We start from the raw sequence: 16,958 nt of genomic DNA, 5'->3' as shown, positions 1-16,958 counted from the left end.
CTGGAGCGTCCATCGGGGCTGAGGAGCCGGCGGTTCCTGGTAGACAGACCGGGGCTCCGTCCATCGCGGGAGCGATATGCATAGTAGTGTTCATATGAGCTGGAGTAACAATGTCCTTCACTACTGATGAATGTAGGAGGACAAGTCTGAAGTGGAGCGATACTAAAGAGCATCTCCAGAGTCCAGAATGGAGATGAAACCATTTTTAGGAAAGAATGCAGTGCCCATGAGAACTGGTTTGAGAAAGGTTTGTATTAACAATATAGCCGTGTGAACAATAGGTTGTTATTCGAATAGAGCCGCGTGTAGTGACGGCTGAGGGTCTATACGCAGGTTACTCAGTATGGGAATAGAGCTATGTGTAACGTTAGTAATAGTCGAGGTTTGTGTTGGAAAAGAGCCATGTGTGTGTAACGTTAATAATGGTGTTGGAATAGAGCCATCTGTAACGTTAGTAATTGTGTTGGAATACAGCCATCTGTAACGTTAGTAATAGTGTTGGAATAGAGCCACGAGTAACGTTAGTAATAGTGTTGGAATAGAGCCACGAGTAACGTTAGTAATAGTGTTGGAATAGAGCCACGAGTAACGTTAGTAATGGTCGGGGTAATAGAGGTTAGTGTTGAGCCGTAGTGGAGCTTTGTAGCCACAGAGTCAGGCAGGGAGTGTTTTGTGTTTTCCTTCTGAAGGCGAGTTGGACTCCATCTTGAGACTGCGGGTTCTTCACTCGGAAACGCCTTGTGGTTTCACTGGAAATGGCGGAGACACCTGGCCGTGTCACAGATCGCAAAATCCGCCCAAGAGCCATACTACAAGAGAAATTACTCACCGGAGGTCGAGTCCCGAATTAAACCCATGCAACGTTATTGCGCTTCCCTATAACGGGACTGTAGTAAACGTGGAGCTCGATCACCAATCTAAAGATCTCGGTGTTCTGGTCCTTCATGTGGGTGTGGTGCTGAGAAACGAGCCTTTATATGAAGTGGTCGGTTGTGTATCTGAATGTGGTCATTTGTGTATGAATATGGTCAGTTTTGTGTCTGTCTGAATGTGGTCAGTTATGTGTCTGAATCTGGTCAGTTGTGTCTGAATCTCGTCAGTTGTGTCTGAATCTGGTCAGTTGTGTGTCCGTGGTCAGTTGTGTCTGAATCTGGTGAGTTGTGTTTGTGTCTGAATGTCGTTTAATATGGAAGGTTCTCCTCTGAATAAAATGCGCCACGGAGTCTCAAAGATCGATTTCATCTTTATTCATTCAAAGCGTTTTCTGTAAACATTTCCAATACTGGTACGGGAATGGTCTAACTTATGTGCAGGTTCAATATTTAAACCAGTTTTGAGACGATCCTGACACAAGGAATGTCTGAAATAAGACCAGGCTTCGATACACATCAAACCGGTCCGTTACCGGTCAGACCTGTCCCGTCTAGGTATTAAAATTGTAAAACTCCCAACACTGTCGCTGGTGTGTCAAACCTGAGGTCCTTTAGCTAAAAGCATAATATACACAGTTGAGTGAGTTTATTTAAACACTTTAAGATCTATATCTTATAATATATTAGATAGATTAATTCCAATAACATGCCCGATGTGCAGAATAAGTCACTATTGGTAGAATTGAATTCACAGCAGCACAAAATATTTCATCAGGAAATGCTACATTCCTAACCTGAATGTCGAGGTAAGTTTTATGAAACTATTGAGGATCAATCCAGTGGAATGACTGTTAAATGATTTAGATTGGCACAGTAAAAAAATAAATCAAACCATATCGCTAATATCCCATGAGGTCAACCCCTAGACTCCTTAATATTCCCAGTTAAGAATACACAGATTGGCGTTGGTCCAGTGGTGGATGATGTTCGTAATGTAACCCAGAGGTCAAGGCAGAGGGCGACAGGTGACCAAGCAAAGGTACTGAAACCCAGCGTTCCATGTTCTACTGAGCATGTGCAGAATCCCAGGCGTCAGAGTGAGGAGCCCAGCCGAGAACAACGGGGGGGACCGCCAGCCATAACAACCAATCAGAAACCAGCTGAATCCGGGCGGTCCACGATGTTTAGTTTTGATCTCCATGCTCTTCATTGTCCTTTCTCAGTCTGTCGATAGCAAACATCCCATAAACAGGAAGTAGCAGTGTGGGGGGGGGGGGGGGGGTCTGATCTCAGACATGAATGACGGCGTCGTCCTCTTCGTCCCGAAGGTCCCGCGGGGGGCCTCGGCCCCCCTCCTCCTCCTCCCCACACGGACCCATGATGTAGCGGCAGTCTCCTCCGATCGCCATGGCAGCGCTGCTGGCCATCAGCCACTCGGACCCCGGCCCCGGCTCCCCCTCCAGGTTGACGTAGAGCTGGGGTGGTCTGGGCAGGGGCGGGGAGGCCGCGGCCCCCAGCCCCACCAGCTGCTCCAGTAGCCTCTGGAAGCTGGGCCGGCACTTGGGGACGGGGCTCCAGCAGCTGTGCATCACCTCGTAGCTGGGGGGGGGGGGGGGGGAGAAGGGCGGTTACCATGGACACCATTCATGTGAGGACGTCCTCGTTCCATGTGATGTCATCTTGACATGTTGGATGATGTCATGTGATCATGTCGTCGCATAACCCCACGTCAATGCAAAGTTAAAAAAAAAATGTATTGGTCAATGGGCTGTCAGACTGAACCACAGCATGGAGGAGAAGGGATTGTTACCGTTTGCGGACTCCTGGAGCTCTATATCTATATCATATAATATAGTAATAATAATATTCTAATCTAACATCACGGCCTAAAGCTATGTGCGCCTCGGATGATTATATGAATCATTAAGACTGTCTGACGTCTCTGGTACTTCCACAACAAGTGAAGACTCGGAGTGGGGGATATCTCGGCAATGGTTGAGAGGAATTGGGGGAAAGGAACTTTGGCATCGACTCTCTGAAGTCCCTGAACCGCGACGTGGAGGAGAAAGGGATTGCACTCCGGGAGCTGAGCTGCCGGAGTGCCACCGAACTAGCCCCGCCTGTCCTGCCAGCTTCGGCGCAGAACTCACATGTACAGTATGTCTTGTAGTTGAATGTGTAGTTTAATAAAGTACTCACATCTACAGTATGGCTTGTAGTTGAATGTGTAGTTTAATAAAGTACCCAGAAGTACAGTATGTCTTGTAGTTGAATGTGTAGTTTAATAAAGTACTCACATCTACAGTATGTCTGGTAGTTTAGTGTGTAGTTTAATCAAGTACTCGCATGAACACTATGGCTTGTAGTTTGGTAATCACAGATATAATATGATCCAACAGTTGTATAGTATGACCTGTAGTTTAATAAGGTAAAGTATGGCATGTAATTTTCAGTAATGTACTCACATGTAAAGTGCAGTAGTTTGGTGTGTAGTTTAATACTCACATGTCGTCTCGACAGTCCGGAGGCTGTTTGAGCCTCTCTCCTTTGATGAGGTACTCGTAGACCTCAGAGTTCTCCACCCCAGGGTACGGAGTCTGGCCGCGGGTCAGCACCTCCCACATGGTCACCCCAAACGCCCACTAGGAGCAGCACACAGCACAGGGGCTCGTTAATTCAGTCAGCCACAGGCCACAGGGGATCGCATGGTGGATATCATCAAGTGATGACGTCTCAGACAGACAGACGGACCCCCCAAACAGGCAGTACAGACGAGCAGCTAGAGACAGACAGGCAGTACAGACGAGCAGCTCGAGACAGATGGTTAGACAGGCAGTACAAACGAGCAGCTAGAGACAGACAGTCAGTACAGATGGCTAGACAGGCAGTACAGACGAGCAGTTAGAGACAGACAGGCAGTACGGATGAGCAGCTAGAGACAGACAGGCAGTACAGAGGAGCAGCTAGAGAGACAGGCAGTACAGACACGCAGTACAGACGGTCAGTAGGCAGTACCACGTCGCTCTGACTGGTGTACACGTTGTCAGCGAGGCTCTCCAGGGCGATCCACTTGACGGGCAGCTTGGAGGCGGAGCCCTGGCGGTAGTAGTCACCGCTGTATATCTTCTTAGAGAGTCCGAAGTCCGCCACACACACCGTCATGTCTTCATTCAGCCTGCAACACACACACATACACACACACACCGAAACACACACACACACACACATTTTCATTCAGCCTACAACACATGCTGTTCTGCTAGTAACAGACAGAAAGAAAGTGTAACATGCAAATAGACAGCCAGACAGACAGACAGACGGACAGACAGGTAGACAGGCAGACTGACATGCAGTTGCGCGCGGCCAGGTCCCTGTGGAGGATGTTCTTGGTGCTGAGGTAGTCCATCCCCCGGGCAACGTCCACCAGGAAGCCCAGCAGGGTCTGGACAGACAGCTCCTGGACACACAGACAGGTTCGTCAGACAGTCAGCTCCTTGACACGCAGACAGGTTAATCAGACAGACAGCTCCCGGACACACATTGTGTGTGTGTGTGTGTGTGTGTGTGTGTGTGTGTGTGTGTGTGTGTGTGTGTGTGTGTGTGTGTGTGTGTGTGTGTGTGTGTGTGTGTGGTGTGTGGGGGGGGGGGGGGGGGGGGTCTTACGTAGGGCTCCTCCCCCAGCCGTGACAGCAGCAGGAAGGTGTGCAGGTCCCCGTGCTTCATGAAGGGCAGGATCACCATGGGAACGGGCAGCCGCTGGCCCGCCCGCCGCTGGAGGCTCACGCCTGTTGGAGCAACAGCCTGTCAATCACACTCTTCGGCCAATAACTGAGGACCTCTGTCCCTCTGTCAGGGACCTTAATTCTAACCCATAAGAAAAGGTCTCCACAATGACTGATTGAGTGTGTGCATGAGAGTGAGTGAGTGAGAGATGAAGAACAAGACTCTCACTACAATCACACAAACAAGCTTGAGTGAGTGAGTGAGTGAGTGAGTGAGTGAGTGAGTGTGTGCATGTGAGTGAGTGAGTTTGTGTTGGTGCATGTGAGTGAGTTTGTGTTTGAGCATGTGATTTAGTGAGTGAGTGAGTGAGTGTGTGCATGTGAGTGAGTGAGTTTGTGTTGGTGCATGTGAGTGAGTTTGTGTTTGAGCATGTGATTTAGTGAGTGAGTGAGTGAGTGAGTGTGTGCTTGTGAGTGAGTGAGTGTGTGCATGTGAGTGAGTGAGTTCATGTGAGTGAGTGAGAGATGAAGAACAAGACTCACTACACTCACACAAACAATCTTGAGTGGGAGTGAGTGTGTGCATGTGTGAGTGAGTGAGTGAGTGAGTGAGTGAGTGAGTGAGTGAGTGAGTGAGTGAGTGAGTGAGTGAGTGAGTGAGTGAGTGAGTGAGTGCCTACCTATCAGCTGGATGACGTTGGGGTGGGTGAAGTCCTTCATGTAAGCGGCTTCCTTCAGACACTGCTCGATGTCGTCAGAGGAGTCCACGTCAGCTGGAGAACACAACACAACCAATCACCTACCAGTATGACAGCAGAGCTATGACTCCTTCAGCCAATCAGGACATTCAACCCCCCCCCCCCCGATGATGTCATCACCTACACTTTAGCACCTTGACGGCCACCTTCTGGACCGAGTCGCCCGTCTTCAGTAACGCCTCCCTCACCGAGCCAAACTCCCCTGCACACACACACACACACACACACACAAAAGGAAACAAGTCAAACCTCACCTGAACGCAAGTACCCACTGCACATTTAAGCTGCACTATGTACGCTAGCGGCCTCTAGTGGCAGCGGTTGTAGCTGCAGGTCCTTTTCAGACCACCGTCAAATCCCCTGGATGGATGAGTTTTGTGTGTTTATTCATGATCCTTGTTCACAAATTCAAGAGACAGAAAAATAAAAGTGTGTTTGACCTTTCCCCAGCAGGTGACCAAAGGTCAAGAGTCGCTCCTGGATCAATACATCCTGGAGTTTGGTCTTCAGGGCTTCATTGATCCCCAGACTGTCCACTAGAGGGAGACAGAGAACACAACAGGCTGACCACTAGAAGGAGACAGAGAACACAACGTTGAGGTAGCAACGTTAGGGTAGTGTGTCTCATGTCGGGGTAGCGAGTCTCATGTTGGGGTAGTGAGTCTCATGTCGGGGTAGTGAGTCTCGTGTTGGGGTAGTCAGTCTCATGTCGGGGTAGTGTGTCTCATGTCGGGGTAGCGAGTCTCATGTTGGGGTAGTGAGTCTCATGTGGGGGTAGTGAGTCTCATGTGGGGGTAGTCAGTCTCATGTGGGGGTAGTCAGTCTCATGTGGGGGTAGTCAGTCCAATGGGGGGGGAGTCAGTCTCATGTGGGGGTAGTGAGTCTCATGTCGGGGTAGTGAGTCTCATGTCGGGGTAGAGTCTCTCATGCTGGGGTACTGAATCTCATCTTGGGGTATTCAGTCTCTTGTTGGGGTAGTCAGTCTCATGTTGGGGTAGTGAGTCTCATGTTGGGGTAGAGAGTCTCATGTTGGGGTAGTGAGTCTCATGTTGGGGTAGTGAGTCTCATGTCGGGGTAGTGAGTCTCTCATGCTGGGGTAGTGAATCTCATCTTGGGGTATTCAGTCTCGTGTTGGGGTCAGTCAGTCTCATGTTGGGGTAGTCAGTCTCATGTTGGGGTAGTGAGTCTCATGTTGGGGTAGTGAGTCTCATGTCGGGGTAGTGAGTCTCATGTCGGGGAAGTGAGTCTCATGTCGGGGTAGAGTCTCTCATGCTGGGGTACTGAATCTCATCTTGGGGTATTCAGTCTCGTGTTGGGGTAGTGAGTCTCATGTGGGGGTAGTGAGTCTCATGTTGGGGTAGTGAGTCTCATGTTGGCGTAGCGAGACTTGTGGGGGTAGTGAGTGTCATGTTGGGGGTAGTGAGTCTCATGTTGGGGTTGCGAGTCTCATGTTGGGGTAGCGAGACTTGTGGGGGTAGTGAGTGTCATGTTGGGGGTAGTCAGTCTCATGTGGGGGTAGTCAGTCTCATGTGGGGGTAGTGAGTCTCATGTGGGGGTACTGAGTCTCATGTGGGGGTACTGAGTCTCATGTGGGGGTACTGAGTCTCATGTTGGGGTAGTGAGTCTCATGTTGGGGGTAGTCAGTCTCATGTGGGGGTAGTCAGTCTCATGTCGGGGTAGTGAGTCTCATGTCGGGGTAGTGAGTCTCATGTCGGGGTAGAGTCTCTCATGCTGGGGTACTGAATCTCATCTTGGGGTATTCAGTCTCGTGTTGGGGTAGTGAGTCTCATGTGGGGGTAGTGAGTCTCATGTTGGGGTAGAGAGTCTCATGTTGGGGTAGTGAGTCTCAAGTTGGGGGTAGTCAGTCTCATGTGGGGGTAGTCAGTCTCATGTCGGGGTAGTGAGTCTCATGTCGGGGTAGAGTCTCTCATGCTGGGGTACTGAGTCTCATGTTGGGGTAGTGAGTCTCATGTTGGGGGTAGTCAGTCTCATGTTGGGGGTAGTCAGTCTCATGTGGGGGTAGTCAGTCTCATGTCGGGGTAGTCAGTCTCATGTGGGGGTACTGAGTCTCATGTGGGGGTAGTCAGTCTCATGTCGGGGTACTCAGTCTCATGTCGGGGTAGTGAGTCTCATGTCGGGGTAGTGAGTCTCATGTCGGGGTAGTGAGTCTCATGTCGGGGTAGTGAGTCTCATGTCGGGGTAGTGAGTCTCATGTCGGGGTAGTGAGTCTCATGTCGGGGTAGTGAGTCTCATGTCGGGGTAGTGAGTCTCATGTCGGGGTAGTGAGTCTCATGTCGGGGTAGAGTCTCTCATGCTGGGGTACTGAATCTCATCTTGGGGTATTCAGTCTCGTGTTGGGGTCAGTCAGTCTCATGTTGGGGTAGTGAGTCTCATGTTGGGGTAGTGAGTCTCATGTTGGGGTAGTCAGTCTCATGTTGGGGTAGTCAGTCTCATGTTGGGGTAGTCAGTCTCATGTGGGGGTAGTGAGTCTCATATGGGGGTACTGAGTCTCATGTCGGGGTAGAGAGTCAGGCTGCTTACGAGTGCTGTCCGGTAGGTCCGGGCCTTGTCTGTTGAAGGACCTCGCTGCTAAGAAGGAAACGCTGTCCGGTCCCGGGTCCTTAAATACAGACCTGGAACACAAGAACACTGGGATGAAGACTGGAGCTGTGATGAAGACTGGAGCTGTGATGAAGGACAGACTGTAGCTGTGATGAAGGACAGACTGTAGCTGTCATGAAGGACAGACTGTAGCTGTGATGAAGACTGTAGCTGGGATGAAGGTGGACTCACCCAAACTGCGTCTCCTTGTCTCGTTGTTGCAGGACGACCACGAGGAACAGACCCACCATGGAGGCCAGCAGAGCAGCCAGGGAGACGCCCACCCAGAGGTGGTTCCGCAGTGGGGGGGCTGGCACCGCTACACACACACACACACACACACACACACACAGACACACACACAGACACACACACACAAAACAGTTTGTTACGTATAGACACATTTTAGATAGCTACAGCAACATGCAGACATCCCAGAATGAACCTGGTCTTACCAGCAGCAGGGAGCACAGTTATTGGTCGGCTCCAAGGCCCACAGCCAATCACAGTGCAGGCTGAGACCTGGAAGGAGGAGTTAAAGAAACGGCCCGCCCCCGACAGACGAGCAGCGTTGTCCTTAAACAGCAGAGCTTCCTGAGACAGATCAGACACACATCACATCAGACATACATGAACCATATCAACTAAATAGTAACATTAATAAATATAACAAGACTTCCTGAGATAGATCAGACACACATCACATCAGACATACATGAGCCATGTCAACTAAATAGTTACATTAATAAATATGAGATAGATCAGACATACATGAACTGTATCAACTAAATACATTAATAAATATTACACAGATTTCCTGAGATAGATCAGACACACAGACATCAATTATTATGAATAATAATCTATAAATGATATTAAAATAGACAATAATATATAAATATAATAACATCTCCTGACAATATACCCAGATAATAAACCACTAGTAATAGATAAACAGCATACACACTAAACTGCTCCACAGTGATTCTATGTGACCTGTTCAATAAAATGACACTAGCTGTGTTTGAAATCGTTCCCTATCACGGACATAGTGCACTATATAGGGTGCTCGCCATTTTGTAGTGGTGTTCGAATTCTCAGTGGTTGATTTCATGCACTATATAGTGGACTTAAAATACCCAAAATTTGAGTGACCATAACCCTACGTGTTACTCCCGTATACCACAATGCAATGCGGCCGTGTTTTTCCGGAGGAGAAGAAGAAGCTGAATAACTGCGAAAATTAATACATTTAGGCCCAATGATCGAGTATCCGGCTTTCGTTTAGAAATCTCAACAATTTATTTGGGATTTAACATAGATAATGTAACATTCTAAATTAATTAAAAAAACCTTGAACAAGGAAATGTAACATTCAACATCAATACAACCTCCAGCTTCCCTCGTGGGTGCCCGGTTGGTTTACATGACGTGGGCACATCTGTCTGCGTCACACAAACACCCGGCGTATTCACTGACGCAAACGACGTAAATTCTCGTTTGTTCGTTCCCCATATAGTGCACCGTATCATACACACTATGTAGGGAACAGTGACTGGGTGAATAGGGAACGATTTCGAACACAGCGAGGGAGTGCATGTGGCGACCGACCTGCCACTCGCCCCCCAGGCTCCACTGCAGCTTGTAGGCCAACATCCGGCCTCGGAGCTCCGCCTCCGCCAGCCCCGCCCAGCCCAGATGCAGCTCCTGCTCCCTGAGCTCAAAGGTCAGGTTCCTGGGCGCGACCGATGGCTCTGTAGGGTCCCACCACAGATGAGCGTTAGATTGCTATCGCTGCTAGCGCACCCCTAGCAACGTCCGCTTCGTGGACAACACTAGGTTAGGGTGAGGGTTAGCCGGTTACACAACGAGGACGTTAAGGGGTGTGCAGTACCGCCCGCGTCCTGCAGGGGGAGCGGGTGGACAGTTTAGATCTTCCATATTCTACCATGTTTACATTAGAACACCTCCTTTGTTTCGTTATTCATCTGCTTCTAAATTCTGAGATATGGAGCCAAGAGAGGGAGAGATCGAGAAATAGTGAGAGAGAGAGAGTGAGAGAGAGAGTGAGAGTGAGAGAGCGAGAGCGAGACAGTGAAATAGAGCGAGAGAGTATCTGGGACTTGTTGATTAAGGCCACAAACAAAAGCTGATTGTTCCATGAGACTGGAACTCACCACACAGACACAGACATCTTGTGGTACTTAGATGCTGAGGGTTTTTTTTAGCTGGTAGTTTACTGGTCAGGGTGGTAGTTAGCTGGTCAGGTGGTGGTTAGCTGGTCAGGCTGGTTGTTAGCTGGTAGTTGGTTGGTCAGTGTGGTAGTTAGCTGGTCAGAGTGTAAGTTAGTTGGTCAGGGTGAGAGTTAGCTGGTCAGAGTGGTAGTTAGCTGGTCAGAGTGGTAGTAAGCTGGTCAGAGTGGTAGTAAACTGGTCAGGGTAGTGGTAAGCTGGTAGTTAGCTGGCCAGGGTGGTAGTAAGCTGGTCAGGGTGGTAGTAAGCTGGTCAGGGTGGTGGTAAGCTGGTAGTTAGCCGTTCAGGTTGGTTGTTAGCTGGTAGTTAGCTGGTCAGGGTGGTAGTAAACTGGTCAGGGTGGTGGTAAGCTGGTAGTTAGCCGTTCAGGGTGGTTGTTAGCTGGTCAGGGTGGTAATTAGCTGAGAGGTAGCCGTTCAGGGTGGTTGTTAGCTGGTCAGGGTGGTAATTAGCTGGTAACCTAGCTGGTCAGAGCGGTACCTGTCTGTGGTGTCTGGAAGCCCAGCCAGGGGGAGAAGGGGGAGGGGCCCAGCAGGTTGGTGCAGGCCACCCGGGCGCTGTAGTTGGAGTAGAAGGTGAGGTGGTGGAGTTGGAGGAGGTAAGGAGGCACAGCGACCTCCAGCTCAGACACCCCCCCGCCCAGCTCCGACGGGGCAGACACCTGGAGGGGCAGGGTCAGAGGTCAACAGGGTCAGAGGTCAACACCAGCATCTCTGGGATGGAACCAGCGTGAAAGTCACCTCATATTTGGGAACACAAACACGCTCATCACGCACAAACACGCTAGCTAGCGTTGCCAGATTGGGTTGGACATATGGCCCAATCTGGCAACCTGCTGGTGATGTGGGAGACTGTATCTCTTACTTGGACAGTACAGGTGGAGAGCTCAGAGTATCCGGTGAATCCCGGTTTCCATGACAACGTGACGTTGTTCTCCTCCATCCTCAACACCGACAGTTCCACAGGGGGGGAGGGGAGCACTGGGGGGGAGGGGGTCGCATATCAATCACCCTGAATCTATTGATCTGTGTTCATGAATACATAATGTCATATTCGAGTCTAATAGATAAAAAAAAAAAAGCGTATAATAATAATTTCCAATACAACAAACATAATATAATGAATAACATCAAGTTCTATAATGATGCAATACAAAATAATAATAATAATAAAACAATACTATTATAATCTAATAATAAATAAAATGATATAATGATATGTTAATAAAAAATACCTTTAATGTAGACCGTTCCTGTCCGAGACACTGTGATCCCTTTTGCATTGTGGGCTTCACAGTAAAAGTTAACGCTGGAGTTCACCCCTGATGGACAGACAGACACGCAGACAGACAGACAGTCAGGCAGACAGACAGGCAAGTTAAGGGCAGATTGGTATTTTGTGGTAGTCTGGTTGTTGAAACAAACATAATTTGAACATACATAAGTAAAAGTGCATTAGGGTTAGATTTAAGAGCTTTTATTTGAGTGTGATTTGTTAGAAATACCACAGCTATCTATCAGCGACACACACACACACACACACACACACACACACACACACACACAGTGTTTTCGACATAACTAATAAACAAGGTGTCCGTCATGTTCTAGATTAAAGCGATGACATCATGTTGTTCCAGTGTTGTTCCTGTTTGTCCACCCGGAGCGATTGATTGGCTGACAGGTAGCGGCCAGCATCCAATCTCTCTATTTATAGAACACCAATCAAGCAGCGACCACACCCGTCCCTCCTACGGCCGTACCCGGCTACGCTACCTAGCATGTAGCATAGTGCGACTCATAGACGCAGAGCCCAATGGAGGGAGGGAGGGGGAGATGGCAGAGAGAGGCAGGATAAGAGGAAGAGAGAGAGGAGAGAGAGAGAGAGAGAGAGGAGAGAGAAGAGAGAGAGAATAAGAGGAAGAGAGAGCAGAGAGAGAGAAGAGAGAGGAGAAGAGAGAGAGAATAAGAGGAAGAGAGAGGAGAAGAGAGAGAAGAGAGAGAGAGGATAAGAGGAAGAGATAGGAGAGAGAGGGAGAGGGGAGGGAGGGAGGGGGAAATGGCAGAGAGAGGCAGGATAAGATGAAGAGAGAGAGGAGAGAGAGAGAGGAGAGGAGAGAGAAGAGAGAGAGAATAAGAGGAAGAGAGAGAGAGAGAGAGAGAGAGAGAGAGAGAGAGAGAGAGAGAGAGAGAGAGAGAGAGAGAGAGAGAGAGAGAGAGAGAGAGAGAGAGAGAGAGAGAGAGAGAGAGAGAGAGAGAGAGAGAGAGAGAGAGAGAGAGAAGATAAGAGGAAGAGAGAGAGGAGAGAGAGAGAGAGGAAAGGGGAGAGGAGAAGAGAGGAAGAGAGACTGACCTGGGACATGGAGGACGGAGGGAGAGGAGGAGGGTCCCCCGGCTGCATCCCCCCCCACCCACCACACCACCTCCACCGGCTCGGGGGGGCCCACGGCCGAGCAGCGGAGGTCAAAGGGCACGCCGGGCAGGGTCGACACATCCTGGGGGTCCTGGAGGAAGTGGGGGACCCCTGGAGGGCAGGAGAGAGGAGGGGGAGAGAGAGGGGGATAGAGGGGAGGAGGGGAGGAGGAGAGGAGAGGAAGAGAGAGGAGAGGAGAGGAGAGGAGGAGGAGAGAGGAGAGGAAAGGAAGAGACAGGAGAGGAGAGTAGAGAGGAGAGGAGGAGGAGGAGAGAGGAGAGAAGAGGGGAGGAGGAGGAGAGAGGAGAGGAGGAGAGAGGAGATGAGAGGAGGAAAGAAAAGGGGATAGGAGATGAGAGGAGAGGTATCTGGTAAAACACTGGCACGTTCCAGTACGTTCTGGCTGTGTTCTGGGTCCTTGTTGTGTTGGGTGCGTTTGATTCGTTACCTTCCACCGTGACCCAGGCTGGCTGGGAGGTGTAGGTGATGCTGTGGAAGTCCACCTCACACCAGTACACCCCCGCGTCTTGCTGCTGGACCGACTTCACACTGCGGAACCACAACCGCCATCGTTAGAACCACAACCACAGGAACCATCACTACATTAGAACCAGAACCATCACCACATTAGAACCGGTAACACTGCAGACCTTTATTCCATCAGTTCTGTCTTGAGTGAACAGAGTGTGCTACTGCCCCACGTCCCATGATGCCCCACAGGACTTACAGAACTTAGAGTCAACTCCTCCTTCCAGGGTCCATGACATCATGATCACCTGATCAACACATTCCACTAACCCTATCCCATGCAAACCCCAGATTAGCATCAGACACTAGCCCCAGGTTAGCATCAAGCCCAAGATTAGCATCAGACGCTAGCCCCAGGTTAGCATCAAGTCCAAGATTAGCATCAGACGCTAGCCCCAGGTTAGCATCAAGCCCAAGATTAGCATCAGACGCCAGCCCCAGGTTAGCATCAAGCCCCAGGTTAGCATCAGACGCTAGCCCCAGGTTAGCATCAAGCCCCAGGTTAGCATCAGACGCTAGCCCCAGGTTAGCATCATATACTAGCCCCAGGTTAGCATCATATACTAGCCCTAGGTTAGCATCATGAAACGCTACATATGGTATATAGTTTTTAAGCATATAGTATATAGTGTAGAGTGTGTAGTATGTAGTGTAGTATTTAGTGTATAGTGTATATGTAGTAAATAGTGTGTAGTACATAGTATATAGTGTGTATATATAGTATATAGTATATAGTATAGAAGGTCTCCCAGTGTAAGGTTGTATTGTGTAGTATATATTGTGTAGTATATAGTGTATATAATATATAACCTGTAGGCTGTCTCCCAGTGCAGGTCTCCGAGTGTGAGGTTGTATTGTGTATATAGTATAGTATATAGTGTTTATGGTATACAACCTGTAGGATGTCTCCCAGTGTGAGGTTGTATTGTGTATATAGTACAGTATATGGTATACAACCTGTAGTATGTCTCCCAGTGCAGGTCTCCCAGTGTGAGGTGCATCTGGTCGTTGCTGTGGACCTTGACTCCATCCTTCCTCCAGGAGATGTCCGCCTCACTGATCCCCTCCACGGCACAGCCCAGGCGGACCGAGTTCCCCTGGCTCAGCGTCTGGTTGGCGGGGTGTCTGGTGAACACCACCCCTGAGCCCGCCCCTAAGGGAGGAGGAGGAAGGAGAGTGAGAGTCTGTCTCACTCCTCTGTCTCACTCCCCTGGTGGAGGAGGAGGGAGAGTGATAGTCTGTCTCACGCCTCTGTCTCACGCCTCTGTCTCACTCCCCTGGTGAACAGGCAGAGGGAGAGTCTGTCTCACTCCCCTTGTGAACAGGCAGAGGGAGAGAGTGAGAATCTGTCTCACTCCCCTGGTGAACAGGCAGAGGGAGAGAGTGAGAGTCTTTCTCACGCCTCTGTCTCACTCCCCTGGTGAACAGGAAGAGGGAGAGGTGAAAGTCTGTCTCACTCCCCTGGTGAACAGGCAGAGGGAGAGAGTGAGAGTCTTTCTCACGCCTCTGTCTCACTCCCCTGGTGAACAGGCAGAGGGAGAGAGTGAGAATCTGTCTCACTCCCCTGGTAAACAGGCAGAGGGAGAGAGTGAGAGTCTTTCTCACGCCTCTGTCTCACTCCCCTGGTGAACAGGCAGAGGGAGAGGTGAAAGTCTGTCTCACTCCCCTGGTGAACAGGCAGAGGGAGATAGTGAGAGTCTGTCTCACTCCTCTGGTGAAAACCACCCCTGAGCGAGCCCCTGGTGGAGGAGGAGGGAGAGTGAGAGTCTGTCTCACTCCTCTGTCTCACTACCCTGGTGGTGGAGGAGGAGGGAGAGTGAGAGTCTGTCTCACGCCTCTGTCTCACTCCCCTGGTGAACAGGCAGAGGGAGAGTCTGTCTCACTCCCCTGGTGAACAGGCAGAGGGAGAGAGTGAGAGTCTGTCTCACTCCCCTGGTGAACAGGCAGAGGGAGAGAGTGAGAGTCTTTCTCACGCCTCTGTCTCACTCCCCTGGTGAACAGGCAGAGGGAGAGAGTGAGAGTCTTTCTCACGCCTCTGTCTCACTCCCCTGGTGAACAGGCAGAGGGAGAGGTGAAAGTCTGTCTCACTCCCCTGGTGAACAGGCAGAGGGAGATAGTGAGAGTCTGTCTGACTCCTCTGGTGAAAACCACCCCTGAGCGAGCCCCTGGTGGAGGAGGAGGGAGAGTAAGAGTCTATCTCACTCCTCTGGTGAACACCATCCCTGAGGTGGAGGAGGGAGAGTAAGAGTCTGTCTCACTCCTCTGGTGAACACCACCCCTGAGGTGGAGGAGGGAGAGTAAAAGTCTGTCTCACTCCTTTGGTGAACACCACCCCTGACCCAGCCCACGGGTTGGAGGAGAAGGGAGAGAGTGAGAGTCTGTCTCGCTCTCTTTTTCACCGTCTCCTCTCCTCTTTTATTGAAGTATATAAACATGCTGTACAAATGACCAATATTATTTCAGAGTGTTCAAAATAAATCCACAAAAGTTAAGACATAAAACATGGCTTCCTTGAAATGATAACCGTGTCCCCCTCTTCCTCTGACCTCTCTTCAAACGATAACATCATTAATGACGTCACATCAAGAGATCCCGTCAAGACGGCGACTTCCCGAGGTAATTTGTTGGAGCAAGTGGCCACTATCTGCACACACACACACACCTCTCTCTGAATGGAGGATGTATCTCTAGATCATGCGGTCGTTGGGTTTCACGTCACGTCGTCGGTAAACACTCCGCCGTAGACTACCAATCCCGCAGTGTATGAGCCGTGTTAACTAGTTCAACCCTTTACCCCACCAGCAAACCCCCTCTCCTAGGGACCTCCTGTCCCGAGCAGGTCAACGACCTGTCCAAGACCAGCCGGAAGTCACGGTTAGAACTAGTTAGTTAGATAAATACTAACTAACAGCAGTAAATCAGTTAGCAGTAGTTAGTTAGCTAGATATATACTAACTAACAGCGGTCAGTAAATCAGTGTTGGCACTAGCTGTTACTATGTAGTGAGTTAGATAGATTCTAACTTACAGCAGTAAGTCCGTCTTAGCACTAGTTAATTAGTTCTGACTAGTGGTCTGTTAGGTCTGGGACCGGGGGATCCAGGAGGACTTACGGCAGACCCCGACCTGGGTCTGGAGGAGGACGACGGGGACCCACCACCACAGCCTCATGGTTCCATGGCTCCTGAAGTCCACTTAAACTCTTCAATCCACTGGTCCCACTTTGTACCAGTCAACAACAGGGGCAACAATCCCAGTCCATCCGATCTCTGGTCCCCAAACCCCGACTCGGAATAAACCAGACCCGGAGCTTCGACTCGGTCCTTTGTGTCGCTGTTCCACTTGTTTGTTGTTCGCTGCGGGACGCGGCGGCTCCGCGGAGGAATGCGACCGGAGGGGAGGGAGCGCAGCCGGGATCTGCGCATGCGCGCCCCCCTGCTGGAGGATAAGGCTTCCTGCGATGAGTGATCGATGATGCATCGGTGATTGATTGATCACCCGAGGCCATTCCGATAGACCTTGGGTTATCAATTTACTCAGCACGCACTAGTTAGCGCTCACCGACAGCCAGCACCGGTTACAGTCATTAATGATAGTTCGATTAGAGACTATATTTATGATTCAAACTGCATTCACTCCAACAGGATCACCGTGGGTGGAGGGGGGTGGTTCTAGTCATTCGTGATTTTATTAATGGATACATTACAATGCAACAGCTTTTAAATAACACTTTTCGTTTTCAGGCATCCATAATTTACAAGTTATACAAGCGGTCAGACTAGTAGTGTTGTTAAACTGGGAAAGAGGTGTTGGA

The 16,958-nt window shown here is 49.9% G+C and overlaps 1 protein-coding gene across 1 annotated transcript; it reads right to left on the bottom strand.

Moving 5' to 3' along the window:
- Window positions 1-255: 255 nt before the first annotated feature.
- tyro3 (TYRO3 protein tyrosine kinase) lies at window positions 256-16,507 on the bottom strand. The gene is made up of 19 exons (XM_079751853.1): window positions 16,258-16,507; window positions 14,103-14,298; window positions 13,066-13,166; window positions 12,558-12,728; window positions 11,440-11,526; window positions 11,070-11,185; window positions 10,686-10,866; window positions 9,565-9,707; window positions 8,409-8,547; window positions 8,146-8,272; window positions 7,894-7,985; window positions 5,793-5,888; window positions 5,477-5,554; window positions 5,275-5,367; window positions 4,536-4,657; window positions 4,220-4,329; window positions 3,888-4,047; window positions 3,378-3,514; window positions 256-2,471 (listed from the first exon to the last, which is right to left on the bottom strand). The coding sequence occupies exons 1-19, from the start codon at window positions 16,313-16,315 to the stop codon at window positions 2,162-2,164; spliced, it is 2,517 nt and encodes an 838-aa protein (XP_079607979.1). The 5' UTR covers window positions 16,316-16,507; the 3' UTR covers window positions 256-2,161.
- Window positions 16,508-16,958: the final 451 nt, after the last annotated feature.

This window comes from Pollachius pollachius, assembly GCF_949987615.1.
Source record: "Pollachius pollachius genome assembly, chromosome: 15".
Lineage (NCBI taxonomy): Eukaryota > Metazoa > Chordata > Actinopteri > Gadiformes > Gadidae > Pollachius > Pollachius pollachius.
The sequence above is the reverse complement of the archived record's forward strand: the minus strand, read 5'-3'. Positions and strand labels throughout refer to the sequence as shown.

What these genes read in the sequence shown, in the direction of transcription:
- tyro3 (XM_079751853.1), bottom strand. Translation starts at nt 16,315, where the DNA reads ATGAGGCTGTGGTGGTGGGTCCCCGTCGTCCTCCTCCAGACCCAGGTC. An exon ending in GGACCTACCGGACAGCACTC is followed by an intron (nt 5,889 to 7,893) that starts GTAAGCAGCCTG and finishes GTCTCCCTCTAG; the next exon opens with TGGACAGTCTGGGGATCAAT. An exon ending in CCGGACTGTCGAGACGACAT is followed by an intron (nt 2,472 to 3,377) that starts GTGAGTATTAAA and finishes CCCCCCCCCCAG; the next exon opens with CTACGAGGTGATGCACAGCT.